General features: G+C 51.5%; 1 protein-coding gene across 10 annotated transcripts; it reads left to right on the top strand.

The window, feature by feature from the left end:
• The first annotated feature begins 862 nt into the window (after nucleotides 1-862).
• ESPL1 (extra spindle pole bodies like 1, separase) lies at nucleotides 863-26,334 on the top strand. Of its 10 annotated transcripts, none has more exons than XM_016923343.3 (31): nucleotides 863-1,015; nucleotides 1,393-1,485; nucleotides 1,662-2,723; nucleotides 3,016-3,120; nucleotides 3,286-3,406; nucleotides 5,332-5,468; nucleotides 7,401-7,594; nucleotides 9,209-9,448; nucleotides 9,672-9,816; nucleotides 10,060-10,198; nucleotides 10,411-10,550; nucleotides 12,318-12,452; nucleotides 14,091-14,210; nucleotides 14,848-15,019; nucleotides 15,717-15,845; nucleotides 15,970-16,126; nucleotides 16,646-16,755; nucleotides 18,508-19,496; nucleotides 20,560-20,929; nucleotides 21,126-21,281; nucleotides 21,672-21,885; nucleotides 21,986-22,176; nucleotides 22,664-22,791; nucleotides 22,926-23,048; nucleotides 23,561-23,716; nucleotides 24,409-24,579; nucleotides 24,703-24,807; nucleotides 24,997-25,112; nucleotides 25,293-25,361; nucleotides 25,506-25,670; nucleotides 25,969-26,334. In XM_016923343.3, the coding sequence occupies exons 2-31, from the start codon at nucleotides 1,405-1,407 to the stop codon at nucleotides 26,168-26,170; spliced, it is 6,342 nt and encodes a 2,113-aa protein (XP_016778832.1). In that variant the 5' UTR covers nucleotides 863-1,015; nucleotides 1,393-1,404; the 3' UTR covers nucleotides 26,171-26,334. The 10 variants fall into 10 exon arrangements, with proteins under 10 accessions (XP_016778832.1, XP_016778830.1, XP_016778833.1 ...); XM_016923341.4 differs by having other exon boundaries at nucleotides 25,293-25,376; XM_063785602.1 differs by having other exon boundaries at nucleotides 908-1,015; nucleotides 1,393-1,566; nucleotides 25,293-25,376.

Here is a 26,334-nt window from a genome sequence, read left to right as displayed (position 1 = left end):
TTCTCAACTCATAAAAGAGCTCTATGATGATGGAGAAGGATGAGTTATCCAGTAGAGTTCATCAGCGACAAGCTGATAACCACTTTTGAGCTGAATTCTTTGGTGGAGGAAGGAAAGAGACAGCTGAATCTATGTTTGGGGAAGTGGTTAGTACTTAAAAACATAAGCCATTAAAGACTGTGAAATATCCCAGGGAATGAATTTCCATAGTTCTTCCTGCTACTCACAACTCCCACCCCACCCCACTACCCTCTCTCCCCCATCGAAGAGCACCAGATCTTGTCTTTCTCATACAACAAATAGAAGGAGTAAGGCTGGAAGGCAGAGAGAGAGCTGGAGGTCGCTACAGGTACTCATTTTAGTTCCCCTAGAAAACCATCTTTAAAATAATTTCGTAGGAAGTTGGGCGTGGCGGTGCACGCCCGTAGTCAGCACTTTGGGAGGCTGAGGTGGGAGGATCACTTAAGCCAGGGAGTTTGAAGCTGCAGTGAGCTGTGATCACGCCACTGCACTCCAGCCTATGTGTCAGAGCAAGACCCTATCAAAAAAAAAAAAAAAATTCGTAGAAGTCTAAGCCCTTTTTTTCTAGTAACCCAAACCGCGTGAGTTCCTAAGTTCTTTTTGTTATTTCTCTTCTCTTGAAACTTAAACTCTTGCCTGAGCTCTGAAGATAAAGGAGGAAAAGGGGTGGCATTACCGATAGCGACTAAGCGACAGGTAGCTGAGAAACTGAGCTCTGACTGGAAAAAAGGGGGAAACCCGCACCCCCAAGAGGCCTTAACGCGCAGAGCAGCAAGACCCTCCGGGGCGCCGCGGGAGCGCGCAGCGCGGCGGGTAAACTACAACTCCCAGCGTGCCGCGCGCCCGGCGTTGCGCCGCGCCCGCTGATTGGCAGCCGCGGATATTTGAAAGGAGGGTCTGGCGCGGAAAACGAAGGTTAACATTTTGGATCCTCGCGGAGTACTGGTCAGGCGGTTAAGTCCTGTACCTAGGAAAGAGGGCGAGCTCTGGGGCGGTAAGGCCGGAAGGGACTCATGAGCGTGGGTACGTGCCGAAGTGAAGGGGATCCCCAGCGCTGACGCGAGGAGAGGCGTGGGTGGCTCCTGGAGGGAGTGTCGGGAGGCCTTGGGACGGCCCCGGGCCGCTGAAGGGCTGGGCCGAGGCCTCTGGGGTAGCGCGGCGAGTGGTGTGGTAGTGCGGTCGGGGATCTGCCCGGAGGAAGGAAGAGCGGAATCGTCCTTTTATAACGGGAGCACGGCGTCCTGGCGTGGGTTTTCTCCCCGATGAAATTTCTAATGTGATTCTTTGCCTCCTTCCACGACCTTCAGCCCTCTTCCCTTCCTCCAGTTAGCTTCATTAACAATCTTCTCTAATTGGTCTCCTTTTCCCTAGCTCTCCGGTGTCATGAGGAGCTTCAAAAGAGTCAACTTTGGGACTCTGCTAAGCAGCCAGAAGGAGGCTGAAGAGTTGCTGCCCGACTTGAAGGTGGGGGTGCTGCCTGGCTCGGGATACACCTGGCTTTCCAAACTGAGCTGTTTTGTGTTTGCCTTTTGAAGAGATGGATAAGTAGGCGACCCTCTCTGAGTAACCCTATTTCTAGTTACTTTCTCTACCTCTTTCCTGCCTTTGCTAGCCCCATTCATATCTTTCTCTACTCCTAGGAGTTCCTGTCCAACCCTCCAGCTGGTTTTCCCAGCAGCCGATCTGATGCTGAGAGGAGACAAGCTTGTGATGCCATCCTGAGGGCTTGCAACCAGCAGCTGACTGCTAAGCTAGCTTGCCCTAGGCATCTGGGAAGCCTGCTGGAGCTGGCAGAGCTGGCCTGTGATGGCTACTTAGTGTCTACCCCACAGCGTCCTCCCCTCTACCTGGAACGAATTCTCTTCGTCTTACTGCGGAATGCTGCTGCACAAGGAAGCCCAGAGGCCACACTCCGCCTTGCTCAGCCCCTCCATGCCTGCTTGGTGCAGTGCTCTCGCGAGGCTGCTCCCCAGGACTATGAGGCCGTGGCTCGGGGCAGCTTTTCTCTGCTTTGGAAGGGGGCAGAAGCCCTGTTGGAACGGCGAGCTGCATTTGCAGCTCGGCTGAAGGCCTTGAGCTTCCTAGTACTCTTGGAGGATGAAAGTACCCCTTGTGAGGTTCCTCACTTTGCTTCTCCAACAGCCTGTCGAGCGGTAGCTGCCCATCAGCTATTTGATGCCAGTGGCCATGGTCTAAATGAAGCAGATGCTGATTTCCTAGATGACCTGCTCTCCAGGCATGTGATCAGAGCCTTGGTGGGTGAGAGAGGGAGCTCTTCTGGGCTTCTTTCTCCCCAGAGGGCCCTCTGCCTCTTGGAGCTCACCTTGGAACACTGCCGTCGCTTTTGCTGGAGCCGCCACCATGACAAAGCCATCAGCGCAGTGGAGAAGGCTCACAGTTACCTAAGGAACACCAATCTAGCCCCTAGCCTTCAGCTATGTCAGCTGGGGGTTAAGCTGCTGCAGGTTGGGGAGGAAGGACCTCAGGCAGTGGCCAAGCTTCTGATCAAGGCATCAGCTGTCCTGAGCAAGAGTATGGAGGCACCATCACCCCCACTTCGGGCATTGTATGAGAGCTGCCAGTTCTTCCTTTCAGGCCTGGAACGAGGCACCAAGAGGCGCTATAGACTTGATGCCATTCTGAGCCTCTTTGCTTTTCTTGGAGGGTACTGCTCTCTTCTGCAGCAGCTGCGGGATGATGGTGTGAGTTAAGGACCTGGAGGTAGGGTGGGGACGTGGTCTGTGGACTCACTACCAGCCTAGGGTATTTGGCAAGATCTGGAGGTCCTGGCTCCCTCCTTGTTAAGCTGCTCTCTGGACAGTGCCTAGCGAGCCAGCAAACAGCCTAGTCTATCCTGAGAGGGCAGTGGCCCTTCTGGATGTCCTTCCTCGTGCTCCCTGGGCTCTGTCAGCTCTCCAGGACTCCGGGTCAGTCTTCAGCTTGGAGCCCTCTTTATCTCTACTCCTCATACCAACCTTCCGCTTCCTTCCTCAGGTGTATGGAGGCTCCCCCAAGCAACAGCAGTCTTTTCTTCAGATGTACTTTCAGGGACTTCACCTCTACACTGTGGTGGTTTATGACTTTGCCCAAGGCTGTCAGGTACCGTCTGGGAATCAAGGTACCTGGACTAGGCTCATAGGGTTTGGGGTTGCTCCACTGCCCTCAAACAGCTTTGGGGTTGCTTGGCTTTGGGTGTGGAGTGCGGTGGAGGTCATCTTGGACCCAGCATGACTCCTCACTCTCAAACCCTTCTTGTCCCTTCAGATAGTTGATTTGGCTGACCTGACCCAACTAGTGGACAGTTGTAAATCTACCGTTGTCTGGATGCTGGAGGCCTTAGAGGGCCTGTCGGGCCAAGAGCTGACGGACCACATGGGGATGACCGGTTAGTGCCCTGGGTCCCAGGCACAGAGTTTGTGGGAGGGTCATCACCCATTAGGCAGGTGAATAGTACTTGCTGCGTGGTTCTGACCACTGTGAGGGTTCCTTATGGTTCAAGGAGGCAGTGACAGAAATGTTTATAAGTACCAGCTACTCTGTGTTTAACACCAGTAGAGAAGTGATGAAGCTAACTTACAACAGCAGACACTATTTCCTCGACTGGAATCTAACTTGGCATTAACAGTTGCACCTAATATGCAACCTTATGACCTTTCAACATATTTTTTTATTTCTATATTTTTTAATGTTTTTTTTTCCTTTTCTTCACTTATCAGAATCCAGAAATCATTACAAATGACCTTTCTGTATATTTAAGTGGTGTTTTTTTTTTTTTTTTTTTGAGACAAGGTCTTGCTCTGTCACCTAGGCTGGAGTGCACTGGCACAATCACGGCTCAACACAGTCTCAACCTCCTAGGCTCAAGCGATCCTCCCACCTCAGCCCCGCAACGAGCTCACCTTGCAGGTTCAAGCGACTCTCCTGCCTCAGCCTCCCAAGTAGCTGGGACTGCAGGCGCGCACCACTATGCCTGGCTAATTTTTGTATTTTTTGTAGAGATGATGTCTGGCCATATTGTCCAGGCTGGTCTTGAACTCCTGGACTCGAGTGATCTGCCCGCCTTGGCCTCCCTGAAACCCTGTCTCTACTAAAAATAGAAAATTTGCCAGGCAAGGTGGTGCATGCCTGTAATCCCAGCTACTTGGTAGGCTGAGGCAGGAGAGTTGCTTGAACCTGCAAGGCGGAGGTTGCAGTGAGCCAAGATTGCACCACTGCACTCCAGCCTGGGCAAGAGGGCACTCCAGCCTGGGCAACAAGAGCGAAACTCCATCTCAAAAAAAAAGGAGAATTCTTCCCACAGAGTACTGAAGACTGACTTTATTTTCTCCCAGTCATCTATGTTGATGGCCAAGAAGCTGCATAAATAAGTTATTATCATTTATTCAGCAAATATTTGTTGCCGGGCGCAGTGGCTCACGCCTGTAATCCCAGCACTTTGGGAGGCCGAGGCGGGCGGATCACGAGGTCAGGAGATCGAGACCATCCTGGCTAACAGTGAAACCCCATCTCTACTAAAAATAAAAAAATTAGCCGGGCGTGGTGGCAGGCGCCTGTACTCCCAGCTACTCAGGAGGCTGAGGCAGGAGAATGGTGTGAACCCGGGATATGGAGCTTGCAGTGAGCCAAGATCGCGCCACTGCTCTCCAGTCTGAGCGACAGAGCAAGACTCTGTCTCAAAAAAAAAAAAAAAAAAATTTGTTGAGTACTCACTGTGTGCAACGCACTATTTGGAGTACTTGGATGTGTCGGTAAGCAAAACAAAGTTTCCTTCCCTCATGGAGCCATGTTCTAGTTTGGGGGGAAAAGATAAACAGATTCAGTAAATAAGTGAATTATCAACATATTAGAACGTGATAAGAAATGTGGGGGAAAGGAAAAGTAGAGCAGGATAAGAAAGGGAATTGGGAGTCTAAGGTGCATGACGGGGGGCAAGTTACCACCTTAAATCAGGTGGTCAGGGTAGACCTCATTGAGAGGGTGACATGAGCAAAGGCTTGGAGGATGTGAGGGAGTCAGCCATGTGGGTTCCTGGAAAAGAACATCCCTGGCAGAAGAAACAGCCAGTGCTGAGGCAGGAGGGGGTCTCGTTTGTAAAACGAGTGCAGACGGGCTGAGTGGTGTGAAGGGCATGGGCCTATTTGGGGCAGGAAGGGGAGAGCCGCCCCTTCCCCATTCCTAGCAGTAGGGGTTCCTGTCTGATCTGGAAGCTGCTGAACTGACCACAGATCCAGCTGATCTCTGCTGCCTCTCCAGGAGGAGAGGGTGGTGGGAGCCTTTCCTATGGTCAATTGTGCCTTTTCTCCCCTGCAGCTTCTTACACCAGTAATTTGGCCTACAGCTTCTATAGTCACAAGCTCTATGCCGAGGCCTGTGCCATCTCCGAGCCGCTCTGTCAGCACCTGGGTTTGGTGAAGCCAGGCACTTATCCCGAGGTGCCTCCTGAGAAGGTACAAGGGAATGAGAGATGCAGGAAAGGAGCTTATGTGGTTGGGGAGCGGGGGGAGCGGGGAAGGGCCTCGCCAGCACCCTGCCTTGGAGTGGGAGGTTAATAGCAGCATGTTGACACCAGTATCTGGAGCAGTGTTTCCCAAACCTCACTGTGCTGTTACTTACTGTTGACTCATTTTTTTTTTTTTTTTGAGACGAGTCTCGCTCTGTCGCCCAGGCTGGAGTGCAGTGGCACAATCTTGGCTCACTGCAACCTTTGCCTCCCAGGTTCAAGCAATTCTCCTGCCTCAGCCTCCCAAGTAGCTGGGATTACAGGTGCCCACCACCACGCCCAGCTAATTTTTGTATTTTTTGTAGAGACGGGGTTTCACCATGTTGGTTGGCCAGGCTGGTCTCGAACTCCAGACCTCAGGTGATCCGCCTGCCTCAGCCTCCCAAAGTGCTGGGATTACAGGTGTGAGCCACCGCACCCGGCCTGACTCACTTTTTATATTTAGCCTGGTCCTAAGCTACTGGTTTCCAGCCAAGCTGCACATTAGAATCACCTGAGTGACCTTTAAGAAAATTCTAATGTCTGCCCCAAGTTAATTGCATCAGAATCTCTAGTGTTTGCCGGGCGTGATAGCTCACGCCTATAATTCCAGCACTTTGGGAGGCTGAGGCAGGTGGATCACCTGAGGTCTGGAGTTTGAGACCAGCCTGTCCAACATGGTGAAACCCCGTCTCTACTGAAAATACAAACATTAGCCAGGCGTGGTGGCATGTGCCTGTAATCCCAGCTACTTTGGAGGCTGAGGCAAGAGAATTGCCTGAACCCAGGAGGTGGAGTTTGCAGTGAGCCGAGATTGTGCTACTGTACTCCAGCCTGGGCTACAGAGCAAGACTCCATCTCACATCTGAATATTTTCAAAGATCCCCCAGGTGGTCCTTTGAGCAAGGAGAGTGAGAACCTGGGTTCTTGGTTTTTTTTGTTTTTTTTTTTGGAGACTGAGTCTTGCTCTTGCTTTGTCACCCAGGCTGGAGTGCAGTGGCACGATCTTGGCTCACTGCAACCTCCACCTCCTGGGTTCAAGCAATTCTCTGCCTCAGCCTCCTGAGTAGCTGGGATTATAGGCATGCGCCACCATGCCCGGCTAATTTTTGTATTTTTAGTAGAGACGGGGTTTCATCATCTTGGCCGGGCTGGTCTTGAACTCCTGACCTCATGATCCACCCGCCTCGGCCTCCCAAAATGCTGGGATTACCGGCGCAAGCCACCGCGCTGGGCAAGAACCAGTGTTCTTAAGCAAGAATACCTGTGAACTGATGCATTGGCGGGATTGGCAAGCAAGATGAGTCATAGAGGGGCTTGGGTTTCATCTTAACTGAGATGATAAGCCTCTAAAGGATTTAAGTGGAGGCATGACAGCAGACAGGCATTTTGGATTTCCCTGACTCCGCTGTGATGAATAGAGTGCAGGAGAAAAGACTGGGTAATCAGGCTGCTATAGTATTTTAGGTAGGGAAAGGTGGGCTGAACTGAAGCAGCTGCACGAGGGATGGAATGCAGTGGATGGGTGCGAGAAGCCAAGGATTAACCTGGTAGGTGACTGGCGGGAGGGAGAGCGAGAGAAGGGAACATCAGAGATGGCCCCACATTTCTTACTCAGGAGAAGGCAGTGCCATTTGCTGAGAAGGATTACAGGAGAAGCAGGTTTTCAAGGGTGTGGATGATGAACATAGGGGTGGAGTGGATTGCAGCCTCTGAGTTGAAGGCACTCAGAGTATTTCATTCTTAGGTGTCTCCTACCTTGGGTGGGTGTGGCTCAGGAGACCCACCTGCCAACCCCGCCCCCTCATGTGGTGTATGTACCTATTGCATGCATATCCCCTTCCACCATACACACTCACTGGTTCCTCTCCAGTTTGGTCTGTTCCCTTTCTCTGGTCAGTTGCACAGGTGCTTCCGGCTACAAGTAGAGAGTTTGAAGAAACTGGGTAAACAGGCCCAGGGCTGCAAGATGGTGATTTTGTGGCTGGCAGCCCTGCAACCCTGTAGCCCTGAACACATGGCTGAGCCAGTCACTTTCTGGGTTCGGGTCAAGATGGATGCGGCCAGGGCTGGAGACAAGGAGCTACAGCTAAAGTGAGTTGAGGGCCAGACGCAGTGGCTCATGCTTGTAATCCCAGCACTTTGGGAAGCCGAGGCGGGTGGATCACTTGAGGTCAGGAGTTTGAGACCATGGCCAACATGGTGAAACCCCGTCTCTACTACAAATACAAAAATTAGCTGGGCATTGGCCGTGCACAGTGGCTCACACATGTAATCCCAGCACACATGTAATCCCAGCACTTTGGGAGGCCGAGGCGGGCAGATCATGAGGTCAGGAGATCGAGACCATCCTGGCTAATACGGTGAAACCCCATCTCTACTAAAAATACAAAAAATTAGCTGAACGTGGTGGCGGGTGCCTGTAGTCCCAGCTACTCAGGAGGCTGAGGCAGGAGAATGGCGTGAACCCGGGAGGCGGAGGTTGCAGTGTGCCGAGATCATGCCACTGCACTCCAGCCTGGGTGACAGAGGGAGACTCCGTCTCAAAAAAAAAAGTGAGTTGGGGAGAGGGTCAACCATGTTTCTCCCATGGATAGGGTGGCTTTTGGTACTCATGGTCATGTCCTTTCATCTTTATGTCTGAAAAATACTAATTCCTTCATTCATTAGTTATTCATTGAGTGCCCACTGTATGCTAGCCACTGTGCTACTTGGGGGGTATAGTGGTGACAGTGGTCTTGCTTTCATGGAGCTTATATTCTACTTGGGGAGATATTTTTTAAAAGTACATTTTGCATTTTGTGTCTGTTCTTTTTTTTTTTTTTTTTTTTTTTAATAGAGACAAGGTCTCACTATGTTGCCTAGGCTGGTCTTGAACTCCTGAGCTCAAGTGATCCTTCCACCTTGGCCTCCCAAAGTGCTAGGATTACAGGCATGAGCCAGTGCGCCCAGCCTTCATGTATGCTCTATGAAGACAATTAAACTGATTTGCTAAAAGAGGGAGCAACTTGAGGTGGGTTATTTAGGAAAGCCCTTTTTGAAGAAGTGATAGATGAGACCTGAGGATGTGAAGGAATCTACTTTGTAAAGATCTCAGGGAGCCTGGGCAACAAAGCGAGACCTTGTCTCTACTTAAAAAATATTAGCCGAATGTGGTGGCATGAACCTATAGTCTATTTACACTTGGTTAGGAGGCTGAAGTGGGAGGATCACATAAGCCTGGAAGATCAAGGCTGTAGTGAACCGTGATCACGCTATTGCACTCCAGCCTGGGCAACAGAGTGAGACTGTCTAAAAAAAAACAAACAAAAAACTCAGGGAAGAGAATTCCTTGCAGAGAGAGTAGTAAATACAAAGGTTGCAAAGTGGGAACAAACTTGGGACCATGCTTGAGAAAGCCGGCATGCTGGGGGTAGTAGAATAGCGGTATAGGATGGGGAACCATATGGAATGAAGGTGGTCAAAGTGGGAAGCGGCCAGATCACACAGGGCCTTATAGGCCATGGTCAGGGCTTTGGAAATGATTCCTAGTGGGAGCCCACTGCCGTTTGTTAAACAGAGGAGCAATGCAATCTGATTTAAATTTTTAAAGCCATGACTGGAAACCTACTGAGCAAGCCAAGGCTGGGGCTCCTCAGCATGGGAGCAGGGAGCAGAGGCTTTATGCCTCCTGGGTTCCACCCTGGTACTGAGCATGCCCTCTCTCAGGACTCTGCGAGACAGCCTCAGTGGCTGGGACCCGGAGACCCTGGCCCTCCTGCTGAGGGAGGAGCTGCAGGCCTACAAGGCAGTGCGGGCCGACACTGGACAGGAACGCTTCAACATCATCTGTGACCTCCTGGAGCTGAGCCCCGAGGAGACACCAGCCGGGGCCTGGGCACGAGCCACCCACCTGGTAGAACTGGCTCAGGTGCTCTGCTACCACGACTTTACGCAGCAGACCAACTGGTAAGGAGTAGTAGCTGCGGAGGCCACTCTTGCTCCTTGCCCTAGGTCCTCTCACCCTCTTGAGAACCAGTTTCCCTCTCCACAGCCCTGAGCGCTCCCTTCATCTTGTGGCCATGGGAGCACATGCAAAGGGCGAGGCCAGCTGTTCTGCAGCTAGCCCTTCCCAGGGCGCTGTGGCAGATACTCATAGTAGGCCCAGCTTAAGCACATCTTCTCCCTGCAGCTCTGCTCTGGATGCTATCCGGGAAGCCCTGCAGCTTCTGGACTCTGTGAGGCCTGAGGCCCAGGCCAGAGATCAGCTTCTGGACGATAAAGCACAGGCCTTGCTGTGGCTTTACATCTGTACTCTGGAAGCCAAAATGCAGGAAGTGAGTGTGGCTGCTGTGGGGCTCACCAGAACTGGGTGTAGGAATTACTGTCCCTGGGCCCCAACAAGTTGGTATCAGCCCTTTTTTTGTTCGTTTTTATTTTTAGAGATGGGGTCTCTCTGTTGCCCAGGCTGGTCTTGAACTCCTGGGCTCCAACAATCCTCCCACCTCAGCCTGCCGAGTAGCCAGGACGATAGGCCCACACCACTGTGCCCTGTTTTATACCCCGATCTTCCCATCCAGGGTATCGAGCGGGATCGGAGAACCCAGGCCCCTGGTAACTTGGAGGAATTTGAAGTCAATGACCTGAACTATGAAGATAAACTCCAGGAAGATCGTTTCCTATACAGTAACATTGCCTTCAACCTGGCTGCAGATGCTGGTGAGGGGTAAATGGAGTGTGGCATGGGCATCTCCATGGCTTCCTAAGAGTGGAACAGGGACCCCTGGTGAGGGAAACCCTGACCTTATAGGGTAGGAGGTTGTGGAAGCAGTGGGAGGTTGGCGTAAAGGGCAGAGGATGTTATGGAGGAAGGGAAGTTCTCTCCAGATGGCCCATGCTGAGACAGCAGTCATTTTCTTCTGGCTTAACAGCTCAGTCCAAATGCCTGGACCAAGCCCTGGCCCTGTGGAAGGAGCTGCTTACAAAGGGGCAGGCCCCAGCTGTACGGTGTCTCCAGCAGACAGCAGCCTCACTGCAGATCCTAGCAGCCCTCTACCAGCTGGTGGCAAAGGTAATGGGGTGGGGCATTGAGGGGGACCCATATAAACAAGGACTAAACCAGAAACAGCTCCCTCGCCTTCATTGGCCTGTGATCCTCCTGAGAAGCCATGAAAGCCAATGATGGAAGCGCAGGGCTGTATCACCAGTCTTATTTTAAATCCAAGCTCCCTCATTCATTAGTGTATGGCCTTGGGCAAGTTGCTTAACCTAAGCCCAAGTTTCCTTATCTCTAAAATAGGAGCCATGCTACTGCCTCGTGGCGTTATTATTCAGTGCAGCAGTGCATGGAAGAGGTATTGTGTAAATGGTATGCTCAAATGTTAGCTTTAGTCTGGGCAACACGGCGAAACCCCGTCTCTACAAGAAATAAAAAAAATATAGCCCGGTGCGGTGGCATGTGCCTGTAATCCCAGCTACTCAGGTGGCTGAGGCAGGAGAATCCCTTGAGCCAGGAGGTAGAGGTTGCAGTGAGCCAAGATCGCGCCACTGCACTCCATCCTGGGGGACAGAGCAAGATGCTGTTTCACGCTATTTCATTTAAAAAAAAAAAGTTAGCTTTAATTATTAGATGATTTGTTACCTATCAGAAAAATACATAGATGCCTTTAGACACAATTTTACATTCTTACATTCTTATGTGTGCCTTCTTTTTTTTTTTCAAGATGGAGTCTCGCTCTGTCGCCCAGGCTGGAGTGCAGTGGCGCAATCTGGGCTCACTGCAACTTCCACCATCTGGGTTCAAGTGATTCTCCTGCCTCAGCCTCCTGAGTAGCTGGGACTACAGGCACGCAACCACGCCTGGCTACTTTTTTGTATTTTTAGTATAGACAGGGTTTCACCATATTGGCCAGGCTGGTCTCGATCTCCTCAGGTGATCCACCCGCCTCAGCCTCCCAAAGTGCTGGGATTACAGGCATGAGCCACCGCACCCAGCTTTCCGCCCCGCCCCCCCGCCGAGATAGAGTCTTGCTCTGTTACCCAGGCTGGAGTGCAGTGGCGTGATCTCAGCTCACTGCAACCTCCACCTCCTGGGTTCAAGCGATTCTCCTGGCTCACTCAGCCTCCTGAGTAGCTGGGACTACAGGCGCATACCACCACACCCTGCTAATTTTGTATTATTGGTAGAGATGGGGTTTCACTATGTTGGCCAGGCTGGTCTCGAACTCCTGATCTCAGGTGACCCGTCTGCCTCAGCCTTTCAAAGTGCTGGGGTTACAGGCATGAGCCACTGTGCCTGGCCTATAAGGCCATGTACATTCTTATTTCAGGGAGTTTCACAAAATTCCTGAAGCTCTACCCTAGACTCCACATTAGGAAACAAACAAACAAAAAGCCTTTATACATGCTGTTAACTATGAGCTATTAAACCATATTTCTAGCAGGGGAAGCTACCTCAGCCCTAGATTTGAGACTTGGTTCTGCCACATACCTGTTATGTGAACTTAGACAAGCAACTTAACCCATGTGAGTCTTAGCTTCCTGTACTGTAAAATTGGGATTAGACTTGTTAGGAAGGTTAAATGCACTGATGCATGTAAGCCTGGGCACAGTGCCTGGCACATAGTAAGAACTCAGAAAATCCTGGCTATTGATGATGAATGGCATCTAGGCTTTAAAACAGTAGGGGTGGGGTGATGATTGCTTCATCTGGGTAACTACATTCCACCCAGGCCCTGAGGTTAAACTACAGTCCAAGGTCCCAAAGGGCTGGGGAGCAGAGGGTAGAAATAGAGGCTTGAGCAGGGGTGGAGTAAACTTGGCTGCTTCTGCTGACCAGCCCATGCAGGCTCTGGAGGTCCTCCTGCTGCTACGGATTGTCTCTGAGAGACTGAAGGACCACTCGAAGGCAGCTGGCTCCTCCTGCCACATCACCCAGCTCCTCCTGACCCTCGGCTGTCCCAGCTATGCCCAGGTGAGTGCCCAACCAGCCTAGTCTGGAGACTGCAGGGGGCCCATAGCTTTAGAGGCCCACCTCTTCTCTGAGAAGACAGGATATCAAAGGGGCAGCTTCTCGGCCTTTTACCACCACAACTGGCTGGAGAATTGTGGAGTGTGGAGCAGTTGGAGGCAGCTGTAAGAAGGGGAGTCATCTTTGTCCTTCCTGCAAAACCAGTTGTTCATTAAGTTTACAGACTGCTGCAGGAACCTACCGCCAGTCTTGTATTTCCTAACTGGTTCTGTTGCCCTAGTTGATGCTTCATTGCTCATGTAAAGCTATCACAGTGTCTCCTGGTTGGTCTCCTTGCCTCCAGTTTCTCCCTTTTCTACTTCGTCTTCTTAACGACCACTGGTAGGCACAGGTGTGATGTAATCTCTTTCCTGCTTAACCCTGTTCCCTTTTGCCCCAATAATACTTGCCAGCGCTTACGGCTGCAGTGTTTACCCCTGGATAACTTTGCCACAAAATATCTCACTCTTACTATTTTTGCATCACTCTAGTATATTGACTTTGGAAACAGAAGACATCATTCTGTTTATAGCATTCTGTTTTTAGTAGTGTCATTTCCATTTCCATTTCCATTTCCACGTCACCCTCCCGAGTAACTGGGACTACAGGTACATGCCACCACACCTGGCTAATTTTTAAATGTTTTGTAGAGACAGAGTCTCACTATGTTGCCCAGGCTGGTCTTGAACTCCTGGGCTCAAGTGATCTCCCACCTCAGCCTCCCAAAGTACTGATAATACAGGCATGAGCCACCGTGCCCAGCTACTGCTTACTCTGTATATAGCTTTAATCTAAAAGTGGTTAACCAGGCTGAGCGCAGTGGCTCACACGTGTAATCCCAGCATTTTGGGAGGCTGAGGTGGGCAGATCACCTGAGGTCAGGAGTTGGAGACCAGCCTGACCAACATGGAGAAACCCCGTCTCTACTAAAAATACAAAATTAGCCAGGTATGGTGGCGCATGCCTGTAATCCCAGCTACCTGGGAGGCTGAGACAGGAGAGCACTTGATCCCGGGAGGCGGAGGTTGCGGTGAGCTGAGATCGCACCATTGCACTCCAGCCTGGGCAACAAGAGCGAAACTCCGTCCTAAAAAAAAAAAGTGGTTAACCAAGTGTTAAATGGACATTTTAGAGAGTGAATCAATAACTCCTATGCAGATTATAATATCTGAAATAATGTAATATTTATTGGACATGTTGAACATTTTGCTTGTAAATACTTTACTCCACTTTTTTTTTTTTTTTTTTTTTGAGACGGAGTCTCACTCTGTTGCCCAGGCTGGAGTGCAGTGGCGCGATCTCCATTCACTGCAACCTCTGCCTCTCGGGTTCAAGTGATTCTCATGCCTCAGCCTCCCGAGTAGCTGGGATTACAGGCGCGTGCCACCACACCTGGCTAATTTTTGTATTTTCAGTAGAGATGGGGGTGTCACCATGTTGGCCAGGCTGGTCTTGAACTCCTGACCTCAGGTGATCCGCCCACCTTGGCCTCCCAAAGTGCTGGGATTACAGGTGTGAGCCACATGGCCACCCTTATTTACTCCAGTTTTGTTTGAAGAGCCTGGCTGCCTTTCCTCATGTGCCCTCTGATTGCTTCCTTAGTTACACCTGGAAGAGGCAGCATCGAGCCTGAAGCATCTCGATCAGACCACTGACACATACCTGCTCCTTTCCCTGACCTGTGATCTGCTTCGAAGTCAACTCTACTGGACTCACCAGAAGGTATTTCTCACTTTCTTAAACTCCGAAGGCCCTGGGTATTAGAAAGAATTTAGGATTTTCTTGATATTTGCCTGGCTTTTGAGATTTCCCTGGAGCTAGGCAGTATGTTCCTGACCCTGAGAGGCAGGCATATTTCCTAGCCTTGCCCTCGCCAGCGATTTGCTCACCAGTCCTCCTCTGGTAGAGATACAGTCCTTTTCCTTCTTCAGGGGCAAGGGGGAAAGTCTGTCCTGTGACGAAAAGCTGGGACAACAGTGATCCTGGGAAGGCATGGGAGCTCTGGACTAGAAATCCAGGGGATGGCAAAGACTTGAGTTTTCTCCCAAACTAGTTGTGTGACTTGGGCACGTCTTCTACCTTCTCATGCTCTAGTTTCTTCTCTACGTTTTTATCATTCCTAAATTGGCAGACAAGTCACTGGTGAGGGCAAAGCTAGGAACTGTTACTGCTTCTCAGGGTCAGGAACATTCTGCCTAGGTCCAGGGAGATCTCGAAAGCCAGGCAAATATTCAGAAAATTCTAAAATCTTTCTAATACCCAAGGCCTTCAGGGATGGGGCCACGTAATCTCCAGGGCCTCTCAAGCTCTGGAGTGCCTGACTGCCTTACTGCCTCCTCTGGCTCCTTCTCTCCTTCAGGTGACCAAGGGTGTCTCTCTGCTGCTGTCTGTGCTTCGGGATCCTGCCCTCCAGAAGTCCTCCAAGGCTTGGTACTTGCTGCGTGTCCAGGTCCTGCAGCTGGTGGCAGCTTACCTTAGCCTCCCGTCAAACAACCTCTCACACTCCCTGTGGGAGCAGCTCTGTGCCCAAGGTGAAAGAATAGGGTGGATGGCCCCCCTTGGATGACATGTATGGTCTGTCTGCTGTCAGCTCTTCTCAAACCTCATCCCCTCTGCCGGCTAACTATGTGGCCCAGCCTACCTAGAACCTGCACAGAGTAGGCCTGGGATAGCAGATGGGTTTCAGTTTGCCTGCTGACTCTAAACAATTGGTGACTGCCTGGAATACTAGGCTGAAAGGATTTTTTTTTTTCTTTTTTTTTTTTTTTCTAAGACGGAGTTTCGCTGTTGTCACCCAGGCTGGAGTGCAATGGTGCAATCTCAGCTCACTGCAACCTCTGCCTCCTGGGTTCAAACGATTCTCCTGCCTCAACCTCCTGAGTAGCTGGGATTACTGGCATGCGCCACTACGCCTGGCTAATTTTTGTATTATTAGTAGAGGTGGGGTTTCACCATGTTGGCCAGGCTGGTCTCAAACTCCTGACCTCGGGTGATCCGTCTGCCTCAGCCTCCCAAAATGCTGGGATTACAGGCTTGGGCCACTGCGCCCAGCCAGCTGAAAGGATTCTGAGACCCCAGGGGATCTCAGAGGGAAGGAGTTATGAGATTGATTAGCTCTGCCTGCCTTAATGCAGAAGGAAGCATGGGAAGCAGGCTTTGCTGCCTTAGTAGCTAAAAGTGGTGAAGTTCTGGCTGCATCTTCTCCCTTTTTCACCCCACCCACCACAGGCTGGCAGACACCTGAGATAGCTCTCATAGACTCCCATAAGCTCCTCCGAAGCATCATCCTCCTGCTGATGGGCAGTGACATTCTCTCAACTCAGAAAGCAGCTGTGGAGACATCGTTTTTGGACTATGGTGAGTCTGGGGAGGACAGCAGGGCCCTCTTGGAATGGACAGGCTATATGAGAGGGCTGCGGTTTTTTCTCCAGAGGATCCACACTGTGGCTGAGTGATGGTGGTCTTGTCTCTTTTGCTACAGGTGAAAATCTGGTACAAAAATGGCAGGTTCTTTCAGAGGTGCTGAGCTGCTCAGAGAAGCTGGTCTGCCACCTGGGCCGCCTGGGTAGTGTGAGTGAAGCCAAGGCCTTTTGCTTGGAGGCCCTAAAACTTACAACAAAGCTGCAGATACCACGCCAGTAAGTACAGGGCCAGAGGATATGGCAATGATGGCACCAAAGTGCCATGCACCCTTGAACATGGATTCCAAACTGTTCAACAGATTACATGCTATGTTTAGATGCATTCGTGGAAAAAGGCATTCCACGGCTAAATAAGTGGGAAATGCTGAGTTAATCAAGGTTAGATGTTTTTATTTCCTGTAGGACTCTCGTGTCCTTCAGTATGCGGATGTGCCTTGCAAATCTCCAAAAGGGAGATCTAGTGTACAGTGTTTCCCTAAGAATGTTTTCCCACAGGATCCTTTTATTGAGGAATGCAGTTTGGGAAATCCTGTCCCAAGGCACAAGGAGAGTTGGGATTAGAGAGAAGTGTAGAGGGTTTTCCCCAGGGAGCGTTTAAGTCAGCTTAAGGGAGTGAATGCCTTTTGGAGGCAGGGAAGGACTCAGGTAGCTTGGCCTGGGAAAGAGGCAAAGAGAAAGACTCTCCAGGAAAACAAAGGATTCCTCTGATTGGTTCTCCTCTCCTCTCTCAACAAGGTGTGCCCTGTTCCTGGTGCTGAAGGGCGAGCTGGAGCTGGCCCGCAATGACATTGATCTCTGTCAGTCGGACCTGCAGCAGGTTCTGTTCTTGCTTGAGTCTTGCACAGGTGAGCAGCCATGTCCCCATGACCATAGGCGGTGCTGAAATGACACACACTATAGCACATCTTTCTATGTAAAGGTTTCGTTGCCTTTTTTTATTTTTGAGACAGAGTCTCGCTTTATTACCCAGGCTGGAGTGCAGTGGCGTGATCTTGGCTCACTGCAACCCCTGCCTCCTGCCTCCTAGGTTCAGGTGATTCTCCTGCTTCAGCCTCCCAAGTAGCTGGGACTACAGGCATGCGCCACAACACCCGGATAATTTTTTTTATTTGTAGTAGAGACGAGGTTTCACTATGTTGGCCAGGCTGGTCTCGAACTCCTGACCTCAGGTGATCCACCCGCCTCGGCCTCCTAAAGTGCTGGGATTACAGGCATAAGCCACCGCTCCCAGCCTTTGTTCCCTTTTTAATCAGATACTGACTTCTGGTCCCAGGGCAACATTCCCTTGACTTTAGTCCAACCATTGGTCTCCCTCTTTCAGAGAGCCTGTCCCAGACTTACCCTAGTTCTAGTTTTCAGTGCTTCCTAATACATTTTGGCTATTTAAATTTGATTTAGATAATATTTAGGGCCAGGCTCGGTGGCTCATGCCTGTAATCCTAGCACTTTGGGAGGCTGAGGCAGGCGGATCATGGGGTCAGGAGTTCAAGACCAGCCTGGCCAACAAAGTGAAACCCCATCTCTACTAATAATACAAAAATTAGCCAGGCATGGTGGCGGGCACCTGTAATCCCAGCTACTCAGAAGGCTGAGGCAGGAGAATCGCTTGAACCTGGGAGGCGGAGGTTGCAGTGAGCAAGATCGCACCATTGCACTCCAGCCCGGGCGACAGTGCGAGACTCTGACTCAAAAAAAAAAAAAAAAAAAGAAGAAAGAAAGATAATATTTAGAATTCAGTCCTCAGTCACACTAGCCACACTTCATGTGCTCAATAGCCACATGGCTAGTGGCTACTGTATTGAGTAGCACAAACATATCCTCAGGAGGGCCGAAGCTAATAATAAAACATTGCATTGATGGCACATTTTGTCTCCCCAATCACATATACTTCTAGTACTTCATTTGCCCCACACTAGACCTCATAAAGCTGAGTGGGAGCATAGATTATTTTCATTTGTTAAATGAGAAAGTTGAGAAGTCTATGTTTGGGGCCAGCATCACAGGGAAGGAGGCAGGATTCAGGTGTGGGCCTGCTGGGGCCAGCCTGCTTTTCTCAGCCATGTGGCCCCTGAGCTGCAGGTGTGGGGGCTTTGTGGCCTGCATTTGATCCACTGTTGGTTGGAAAGAAAACAAAAATTTTACCTCCAAGGCGGGCGGATCACGAGGTCAGGAGATCGAGACCATTCTGGCTAACACGGTGAAACCCCGTCTCCACTAAAAAATACAAAAAATTAGCCGGGCGTGGTGGCGGGCGCCTGTAGTCCCAGCTACTCGGGAGGCTGAGGCAGGAGAATGGCGTGAACCCAGGAGGCGGAGCTTGCAGTGAGCTGAGATCGTGCCACTGCACTCCAGCCTGGGCGACAGAGAGAGACTCCGTCTCAAAAAAAAAAAAGAAAAAAAGAAAAAGATTTTACCTAAAAAATAATAAGCCATACTAATATTTGATATGTTATACAGTAATACATATATATACACACATATATATACACGTACGTATATAAAACACGTATATTAGAGAATTGGGCCCCAAGGTCGCTCAGGAAGTGCTTGATGCCATTTCTCCCCGTTTTGTAATTCTTGTTCTGCCTTCTCCCCAGAGTTTGGTGGGGTGACTCAGCACCTGGACTCTGTGAAGAAGGTCCACCTGCAGAAGGGGAAGCAGCAGGCCCAGGTCCCCTGTCCTCCACAGCTCCCAGAGGAGGAGCTCTTCCTAAGAGGCCCTGCTCTAGAGCTGGTGGCCACTGTGGCCAAGGAGCCTGGCCCCATAGCACCTTCTACAAACTCCTCCCCAGTCTTGAAAACCAAGCCCCAGCCCATACCCAACTTCCTGTCCCATTCACCCACCTGTGACTGCTCGCTCTGCGCCAGCCCTGTCCTCACAGCAGTCTGTCTGCGCTGGGTATTGGTCACGGCAGGGGTGAGGCTGGCCATGGGCCACCAAGCCCAGGGTCTGGATCTGCTGCAGGTCGTGCTGAAGGGCTGTCCTGAAGCCGCTGAGCGCCTCACCCAAGCTCTCCAAGCTTCCCTGAATCATAAAACACCCCCCTCCTTGGTTCCAAGCCTCTTGGATGAGATCTTGGCTCAAGCATACACACTGTTGGCACTGGAGGGCCTGAACCAGCCATCAAACGAGAGCCTGCAGAAGGTTCTACAGTCAGGGCTGAAGTTTGTAGCAGCACGGATACCCCACCTAGAGCCCTGGCGAGCCAGCCTGCTCTTGATTTGGGCCCTCACAAAACTAGGTGGCCTCAGCTGCTGTACTACCCAACTTTTTGCAAGCTCCTGGGGCTGGCAGCCACCATTAATAAAAAGTGTCCCTGGCTCAGAGCCCTCTAAGACTCAGGGCCAAAAACGTTCTGGACGAGGGCGCCAAAAGTTAGCCTCTGCTCCCCTGCGCCTCAATAATACCTCTCAGAAAGGTCTGGAAGGTAGAGGACTGCCCTGCACACCTAAACCCCCAGACCGGATCAGGCAAGCTGGCCCTCATGTCCCCTTCACGGTGTTTGAGGAAGTCTGCCCTACAGAGAGCAAGCCTGAAGTTCCCCAGGCCCCCAGGGTACAACAGAGAGTCCAGACGCGCCTCAAGGTGAGGTGGGACTGTTGCTAGGTGGTGGTGATGGTGTTGGATGGGGTTAGTCCTGGAGGAGAGTGTTTTATAGAGCAGGTGTCCCTGTGGAATAGCTCCCCAGGGCCTAGTGGAACTTTAATCTCCTGCTATTTGCAGTACCCCAATATCTTGCTTTTTTGTTTTTTGTTGTTTTTTTGAGAAGGAGTCTCGCTCTGTCGCCCAGGCTGGAGTGCAGTGGCGCAATCTCAGCTCACTGCAAGCTCCGCCTCTTGGGTTCACGCCATTCTCCTGCCTCAGCTTCCCGAGTAGCTGGGACTACAAGCGTCTGCCACCATGCCCAGCTAATTTTTTGTATTTTCAGTAGAGACGGGGTTTCACTGTGTTAACCAGGATGGTCTTGATCTCCTGACTTCGTGATCCACCCGCCTCGGCCTCCCAAAGTGCTGGGGATTACCGGCGTGAGCCACCATGCTCAGCCTCTTTTTTTTTTTTTTTGAGATGGACTCTCACTCTGTCGCCCAGGCTGGAGTACAATGGTGCGATCTCGGCTTACTGCAACCTCCACCTCCCGGGTTCAAGCAATTTTGCCTCAGCCTCCCGAGTAGCTGGGATTACAGGCGGGTGCCACCACACCCAGCTTATTTATGTATTTTTAGTAAAGACAGGGTTTTACCATGATGGCCAGGCTGGTCTCGAACTCCTGACCTCAGGTGATCCGCCTGCCTCAGCCTCCCAAAGTGCTGGGATTACTGACGTGAGCCACTGCGCCAGGCCAACATCTTTCACAGCAAGACCTATTTCCACGTCTCCCTTTGTTTCAGACAGAGACATTTTCCTTAACTCTAATGTTTCTTTTACCTTTTCATCCCACCTTCTGTTCCCTCATTTTCTCCCTCCTTCCACACCCAAGAGTCGCTGCCCCTGATCTAGAGTGTTGGCTGTCATGTGAGAAGTTAGTTCTGAAATCTTCCAGGGTCCTGTGTGATGGTGCCTGATGGTGCCTCCACTACGCCACCTGCTGTCACAAGGTGTCTTGTTACTGAAGACCTCTTAGCCCTTCACCCTTTCACTCTGATCTCAGGTGAACTTCAGTGATGACAGTGACTTGGAAGACCCTGTCTCAGCTGAGGCCTGGCTGGCAGAGGAGCCTAAGAGACGGGGCACTGCTTCCTGGGGCCGGGGGCGAGCAAGGAAGGGTCTGAGCCTAAAGACGGATGCCGTGGTTGCCCCAGGTAGTGCCCCTGGGAACCCTGGCCTGAATGGCAGGAGCCGGAGGGCCAAGAAGGTGGCATCAAGACATTGTGAGGAGCGGCGTCCCCAGAGGGCCAGTGACCAGGCCAGGCCTGGCCCTGAGATCATGAGGACCATCCCTGAGGAAGAACTGACTGACAACTGGAGAAAAATGAGCTTTGAGATCCTCAGGGGCTCTGACGGGGAAGACTCAGCCTCAGGTAGGACAGCAAGGGTGAGGTGGAAGGTGCATGTTTTGGGGGTGTGTTCTGGGGCAAAGCACAAGCAGTAAGTGCTGCCAAGGAAGTACAGGAAGAATGTTCTTTTGCTGACTCTAAGGGAGTGGATTACAGAAGGAAGAACAAAGAGAATGGCAGGGGGAGGGAGCACTGTGAAAAAGGCCTGCTCTCTCCCCAGGTGGGAAGACTCCAGCTCCGGGCCCTGAGGCAGCTTCTGGAGAATGGGAGCTGCTGAGGCTGGATTCCAGCAAGAAGGAGCTGCCCAGCCCATGCCCAGACAAGGAGAGTGACAAGGACCTTGGTCCTCGGCTCCCCTCAGCCCCCGTAGCCACTGGTGAATATGCGACCCCTGATGTTGGTCACTTGGAGAGGGCTGAGCCTCTAGGGCTTTTGACCCCTCTGTCTTTCCAGGCTGGGTTCGGATTTGGATCCAGTAGCCTCTGAACCTGTGTTTGAACCCCAGCACTCTGTCTATGAGCTGTGTGCAGGTCACTTAACCTCTCCAAGCTTCTATTCCTTCTGTAAAAATGGGGTTTAGGGAGCATGGTGGAATAAGTTGATGCCTGTTAGTTTCATGGCACCCCACTTGGCACATTGCCCTTCATAAATGGTAGTTGCTGTTTGCCATGTGGGAGATGAGATAGGGACTCTTCCTTCTTGGAAAGTTCCTATCAACTATAAAATAAGGAATTCAGCTGTACCAAGTGTCCTGACGTTCCTCTAGGTCTTTCTACCCTGGACTCCATCTGTGACTCCCTGAGTGTTGCTTTCCGGGGCATTAGTCACTGTCCTCCTAGTGGGCTCTATGCCCACCTCTGCCGCTTCCTGGCCTTGTGCCTGGGCCACCGGGATCCTTATGCCACTGCTTTCCTTGTCACCGAGTCTGTCTCCATCACCTGTCGCCACCAGCTGCTCACCCACCTCCACAGACAGCTCAGGTGGGTGCTGACCATCCCCAAGACTCCTGCTGGGGCAGACTAGAGAGAAGGTCCAGACTTTGAAGGAATGGGACCTCACCCCTCCCCGTGTTGCTTGCAGCAAGGCCCAGAAGCACCGAGGATCACTTGAAATAGCAGACCAGCTGCAGGGGCTGAGCCTTCAGGAGACGCCTGGAGATGTCCCCCTGGCCCGCATCCAGCGCCTCTTTTCCTTCAGGGCTTTGGAATCTGGCCACTTCCCCCAGCCTGAAAAGGAGAGTTTCCAGGAGCGCCTGGCTCTGATCCCCAGTGGTATGCGGGCAGGCTTCTGGCCGGCTCCTCTGTCCTCTTCTGCATCTTCTTGGGAGCTGGGTGAAGGAGTTTTAGGCATTGGTTTACATAGATTTATGACCCTTATGTCATACCTTTTCACCTGTTAGCATCTTACATCAGGAAGGTTTGTTGTTTTTTTTAAACCTCAACTTTGAATTACCAGCAAATTCAGTGTCTTTCCTCAGAGGTGAGTTCAGATGACTGGGGTCTTCTGTGCTAACATGAAACATATTCACATGATTTGATTTGAGTGCCTCACTTTGTTAGTTGCTGTGAGGGACACAAAGTACAAGTCATGGTCTCTGTGCACAGGGAGCTATTAGAGCAAGGGAGAGCACCTTGACCTCTAGTGACCAGGGAAGGCTTCTTGATGCTGGCTTGAGTGATGGATAGGAATTGAGCGCCCAAGACAGGGAAGGGAATTCCTTTAACAGCTGAATGATTCTGGCTGTATCCTGTGTGTCAGGGGTGACTGTGTGCGTGTTGGCCCTGGCCACCCTCCAGCCCGGAACGGTGGGCAACACCCTCCTGCTGACCCGGCTGGAAAAGGACAGTCCCCCAGTCAGTGTGCAGATTCCCACTGGCCAGAACAAGGTAGGATTCCTGGGCCATGGAGCAAAGTTGGGCTGGATTGGGCTTCGGGTCAAGCTGCTCACATTCTGTGTTGAGGGAGGGAGAGATGGTGATCACGTGGACAAGCAGAGCTCTCACAGCCCCATCTCCCAAAGCTTCATCTGCGTTCAGTCCTGAATGAGTTCGATGCCATCCAGAAGGCACAGAAAGAGAACAGCAGCTGTACTGACAAGCGAGAATGGTGGACAGGGCGGCTGGCACTGGACCACAGGATGGAGGTGTGTGCTTCTGGGGTGGGGTCAGGCCTGCTCTAGGAATGACCCGGGGGGTCCCAGTGTCTTCTCTACCAGACGGCCTGGGTCAGTGCTAAAGCCACTTCAAATCCCTTCTGGAAGTATAGACCTAAATTTAAAAATATGTCACCTGGGGAGAACTTCAGAGCCCAGAACTTGAAGAATATATGGGAATGGATATTTAAAGATACGCAGAAAAAAAACGACTTAAACCCAACTATCAGCTTCCCAGTTTTAGCTTTCATTGCCACCTGTTCATATTTGTCACAACAGAGGGATAGATAATAGTCTATACTCTCCCAGTCTCAGAAAATGAAAAAAGTTTCTAGATTCTTGCCTTCTATTAGTCATAACTTCTGTTAGTCATAACTAACAGAAAGATACGTAAGACAGACATGCACATTGGAAAACGCATTTTCTCATCTCCAAAATGTCAGTGCCTGTGAGAAAGAAGCTTGGTTTCCTCTCTGACTGAAGGGTCTGCCCTCTGCATTCAGGTTCTCATCGCTTCCCTAGAGAAGTCTGTGCTGGGCTGCTGGAAGGGGCTGCTGCTGCCGTCCAGTGAGGAGCCCGGCCCTGCCCAGGAGGCCTCCCGCCTACAGGAGCTGCTACAGGACTGTGGCTGGAAATATCCTGACCGCACTCTGCTGAAAGTGAGTGAGGAAAGCAGGGAAGGGGGCCAGGCCCAGTGGCTTGCACCTGTAATCCCAGCACTTTGGGAGGCCAAGGCAGGTGGATTGCTTGAGCTCAGGAGCTCGAGACCAGCCTGGCCAACATGGTGAAACCCTGTCTCTACGAAAATACAAAAATTAGCTGGGCGTGGTGGCAGGCACCTGTAATTCCAGCTTCTCGGGAGGCTGTAGCAGGAGAATTGCTTGAACGTGGGAGGCGGAGGTTGCAGTGAGCTGAGATCGCCGCACTCCAGCCTGGGTGACAGAGTGAGACTCCATCTCAAAAAAAAAAAAAAGGATAGGCCCCATGGCTTACGCCTATAATCCCAGAACTTTGGGAGGCCGAGGCAGGTGGATCACAAGGTCAAGAGGTGAAGACCATCCTGGCCAACAGGGTGAAACCCCATCTCTACTAAAAATACAAAAATTAGCTGGGCTTGGTGGCACATGCCTGTAGTCCGAGCTACTCAGGAGGCTGAGGCAGGAGAATCGCTTGAACCCGGGAGGTGGAGGTTGCAGTGAGCCGAGATTGCGCCACTGCACTCCAGCCTGGGCGACAGAGCAAGATTCTGTCAAAAAAAAAGAAAGCAGGGAAAGGGAAGAAACTGGACTTAATCCTTTCCCAGCAGCCATCATGAATGAAGATGGTGCTCACCACCACTGTTTCCCTGCAGATCATGCTCAGTGGTGCCGGTGCCCTCACCCCTCAGGACATTCAGGCCCTGGCCTACGGGCTGTGCCCAACCCAGCCAGAGCGAGCCCAGGAGCTCCTGAATGAGGCAGTAGGACGTCTACAGGGCCTGACAGTACCAAGCAATAGCCACCTTGTCTTGGTCCTAGACAAGGTAAGGAGCTGGGGCAGAGGGGCAGTGTCTAGTGGGGAGTGAATACCAACTCATCCCCATGCCCCTTCTGACTTCTGCATATACCTGGCTGGGGACAGTAACCTCTTAGTGCTTTTTGCCCAGGACTTGCAGAAGCTGCCGTGGGAAAGCATGCCCAGCCTCCAGGCACTGCCTGTCACCCGGCTGCCCTCCTTCCGCTTCCTACTCAGCTACTCCATCATCAAAGAGGTGGGGTTCAGGGCGTAGTGTCTGGGGATGACTGGCGACTGGGGAAGACGTCAACAAAGAAGGGCAGAGAAACCTGAGAAGATAGGAGAGGGTCCTAGGAATGGCTCAGACATGGAAAGGGGCTGAGATTGTTAGAGCTTGGGCCTCTTGGTGAGACAAACATCCTAATCGCCAGTGTCTCCTCCTCAGTATGGGGCCTCGCCAGTGCTGAGTCAAGGGGTGGATCCGCGAAGTACCTTCTATGTCCTGAACCCTCACAATAACCTGTCAAGCACAGAGGAGCAATTTCGAGCCAATTTCAGCAGGTCAGGGGCGCGAAGACAAGAAGACGAGTGGGGAAGGGTAGACAACATACAGGGGCAACAAGCCTTTTCTCCAGAAACAGCTGTTGCAGCCCACCTTCTATCTAATGATCCCTCTGCTGTCTTTGCCACCTGACCCCTGCCATGCATTTCCCTATTCTCACACCTGCCTTTTCCCTGCAGTGAAGCTGGCTGGAGAGGAGTGGTTGGGGAGGTGCCAAGACCTGAACAGGTGCAGGAAGCCCTGACAAAGTATGATTTGTATATGTGAGTGCTTAAGGCAGGGATGTGGGGAGAGGGGCAGTCCAGAGGCTTTGGGACTTGAGAGCCTCTGAAGACACAGGCAGAGGCCAGGTATTACTAGCTCAAGACTCATCTCACCTCCTTCTGCCTTAGCTATGCCGGGCATGGGGCTGGTGCCCGCTTCCTTGACGGGCAGGCTGTCCTGCGGCTGAGCTGTCGGGCAGTGGCCCTGCTGTTTGGCTGTAGCAGTGCGGCCCTGGCTGTGCATGGAAACCTGGAGGGGGCTGGCATCGTGCTCAAGTACATCATGGCTGGTTGGTGAGTCTCCAAGGGCAAGACCCATCCTAGGGCATTAGGACTCCTGCCCTCACCCCAGGTTCTTTCCCAGGTCTGAATCTTGCCTCTCTTGTGCCCCATTTTCCTCCTATCCTAGTTCCCTGGCATGCCTGGACCATTAACCCTTAGCTCCCTTCTGTTCTTCTCTTGTAACCAAGGGCCAAAGGAGTTTCTCATTGGTTCAATCCTCTCCACTCACCCACCCCCACCACCAATGGTGTTTTCCTATGTATTCTGTTTTAGAGCCCTTACTTTGTATTTCCTCCTTTTCTTTTCCCAGCCCCTTGTTTCTGGGTAATCTCTGGGATGTGACTGACCGTGACATTGACCGCTACACGGAAGCTCTGCTGCAAGGCTGGCTTGGAGCAGGCCCAGGGGCCCCCCTTCTCTACTATGTAAACCAGGCCCGCCAAGCTCCCCGACTCAAGTATCTTATTGGGGCTGCACCTATAGCCTATGGCTTGCCTGTCTCTCTGCGGTAACCCCATGGAGCTGTCTTATTGATGCTAGAAGCCTCATAACTGTTCTACCTCCAAGGTTAGATTTAATCCTTAGGATAACTCTTTTAAAGTGATTTTCCCCAGTGTTTTATATGAAACATTTCCTTTTGATTTAACCTCAGTATAATAAAGATACATCATTTAAA

The sequence above is a fragment of the Pan troglodytes genome, chromosome 10 (genome assembly GCF_028858775.2).
Source record: "Pan troglodytes isolate AG18354 chromosome 10, NHGRI_mPanTro3-v2.0_pri, whole genome shotgun sequence".
In the NCBI taxonomy this organism is placed as follows: Eukaryota; Metazoa; Chordata; class Mammalia; order Primates; family Hominidae; genus Pan; species Pan troglodytes.
This window is presented reverse-complemented; position numbering and strand designations above follow the sequence as displayed.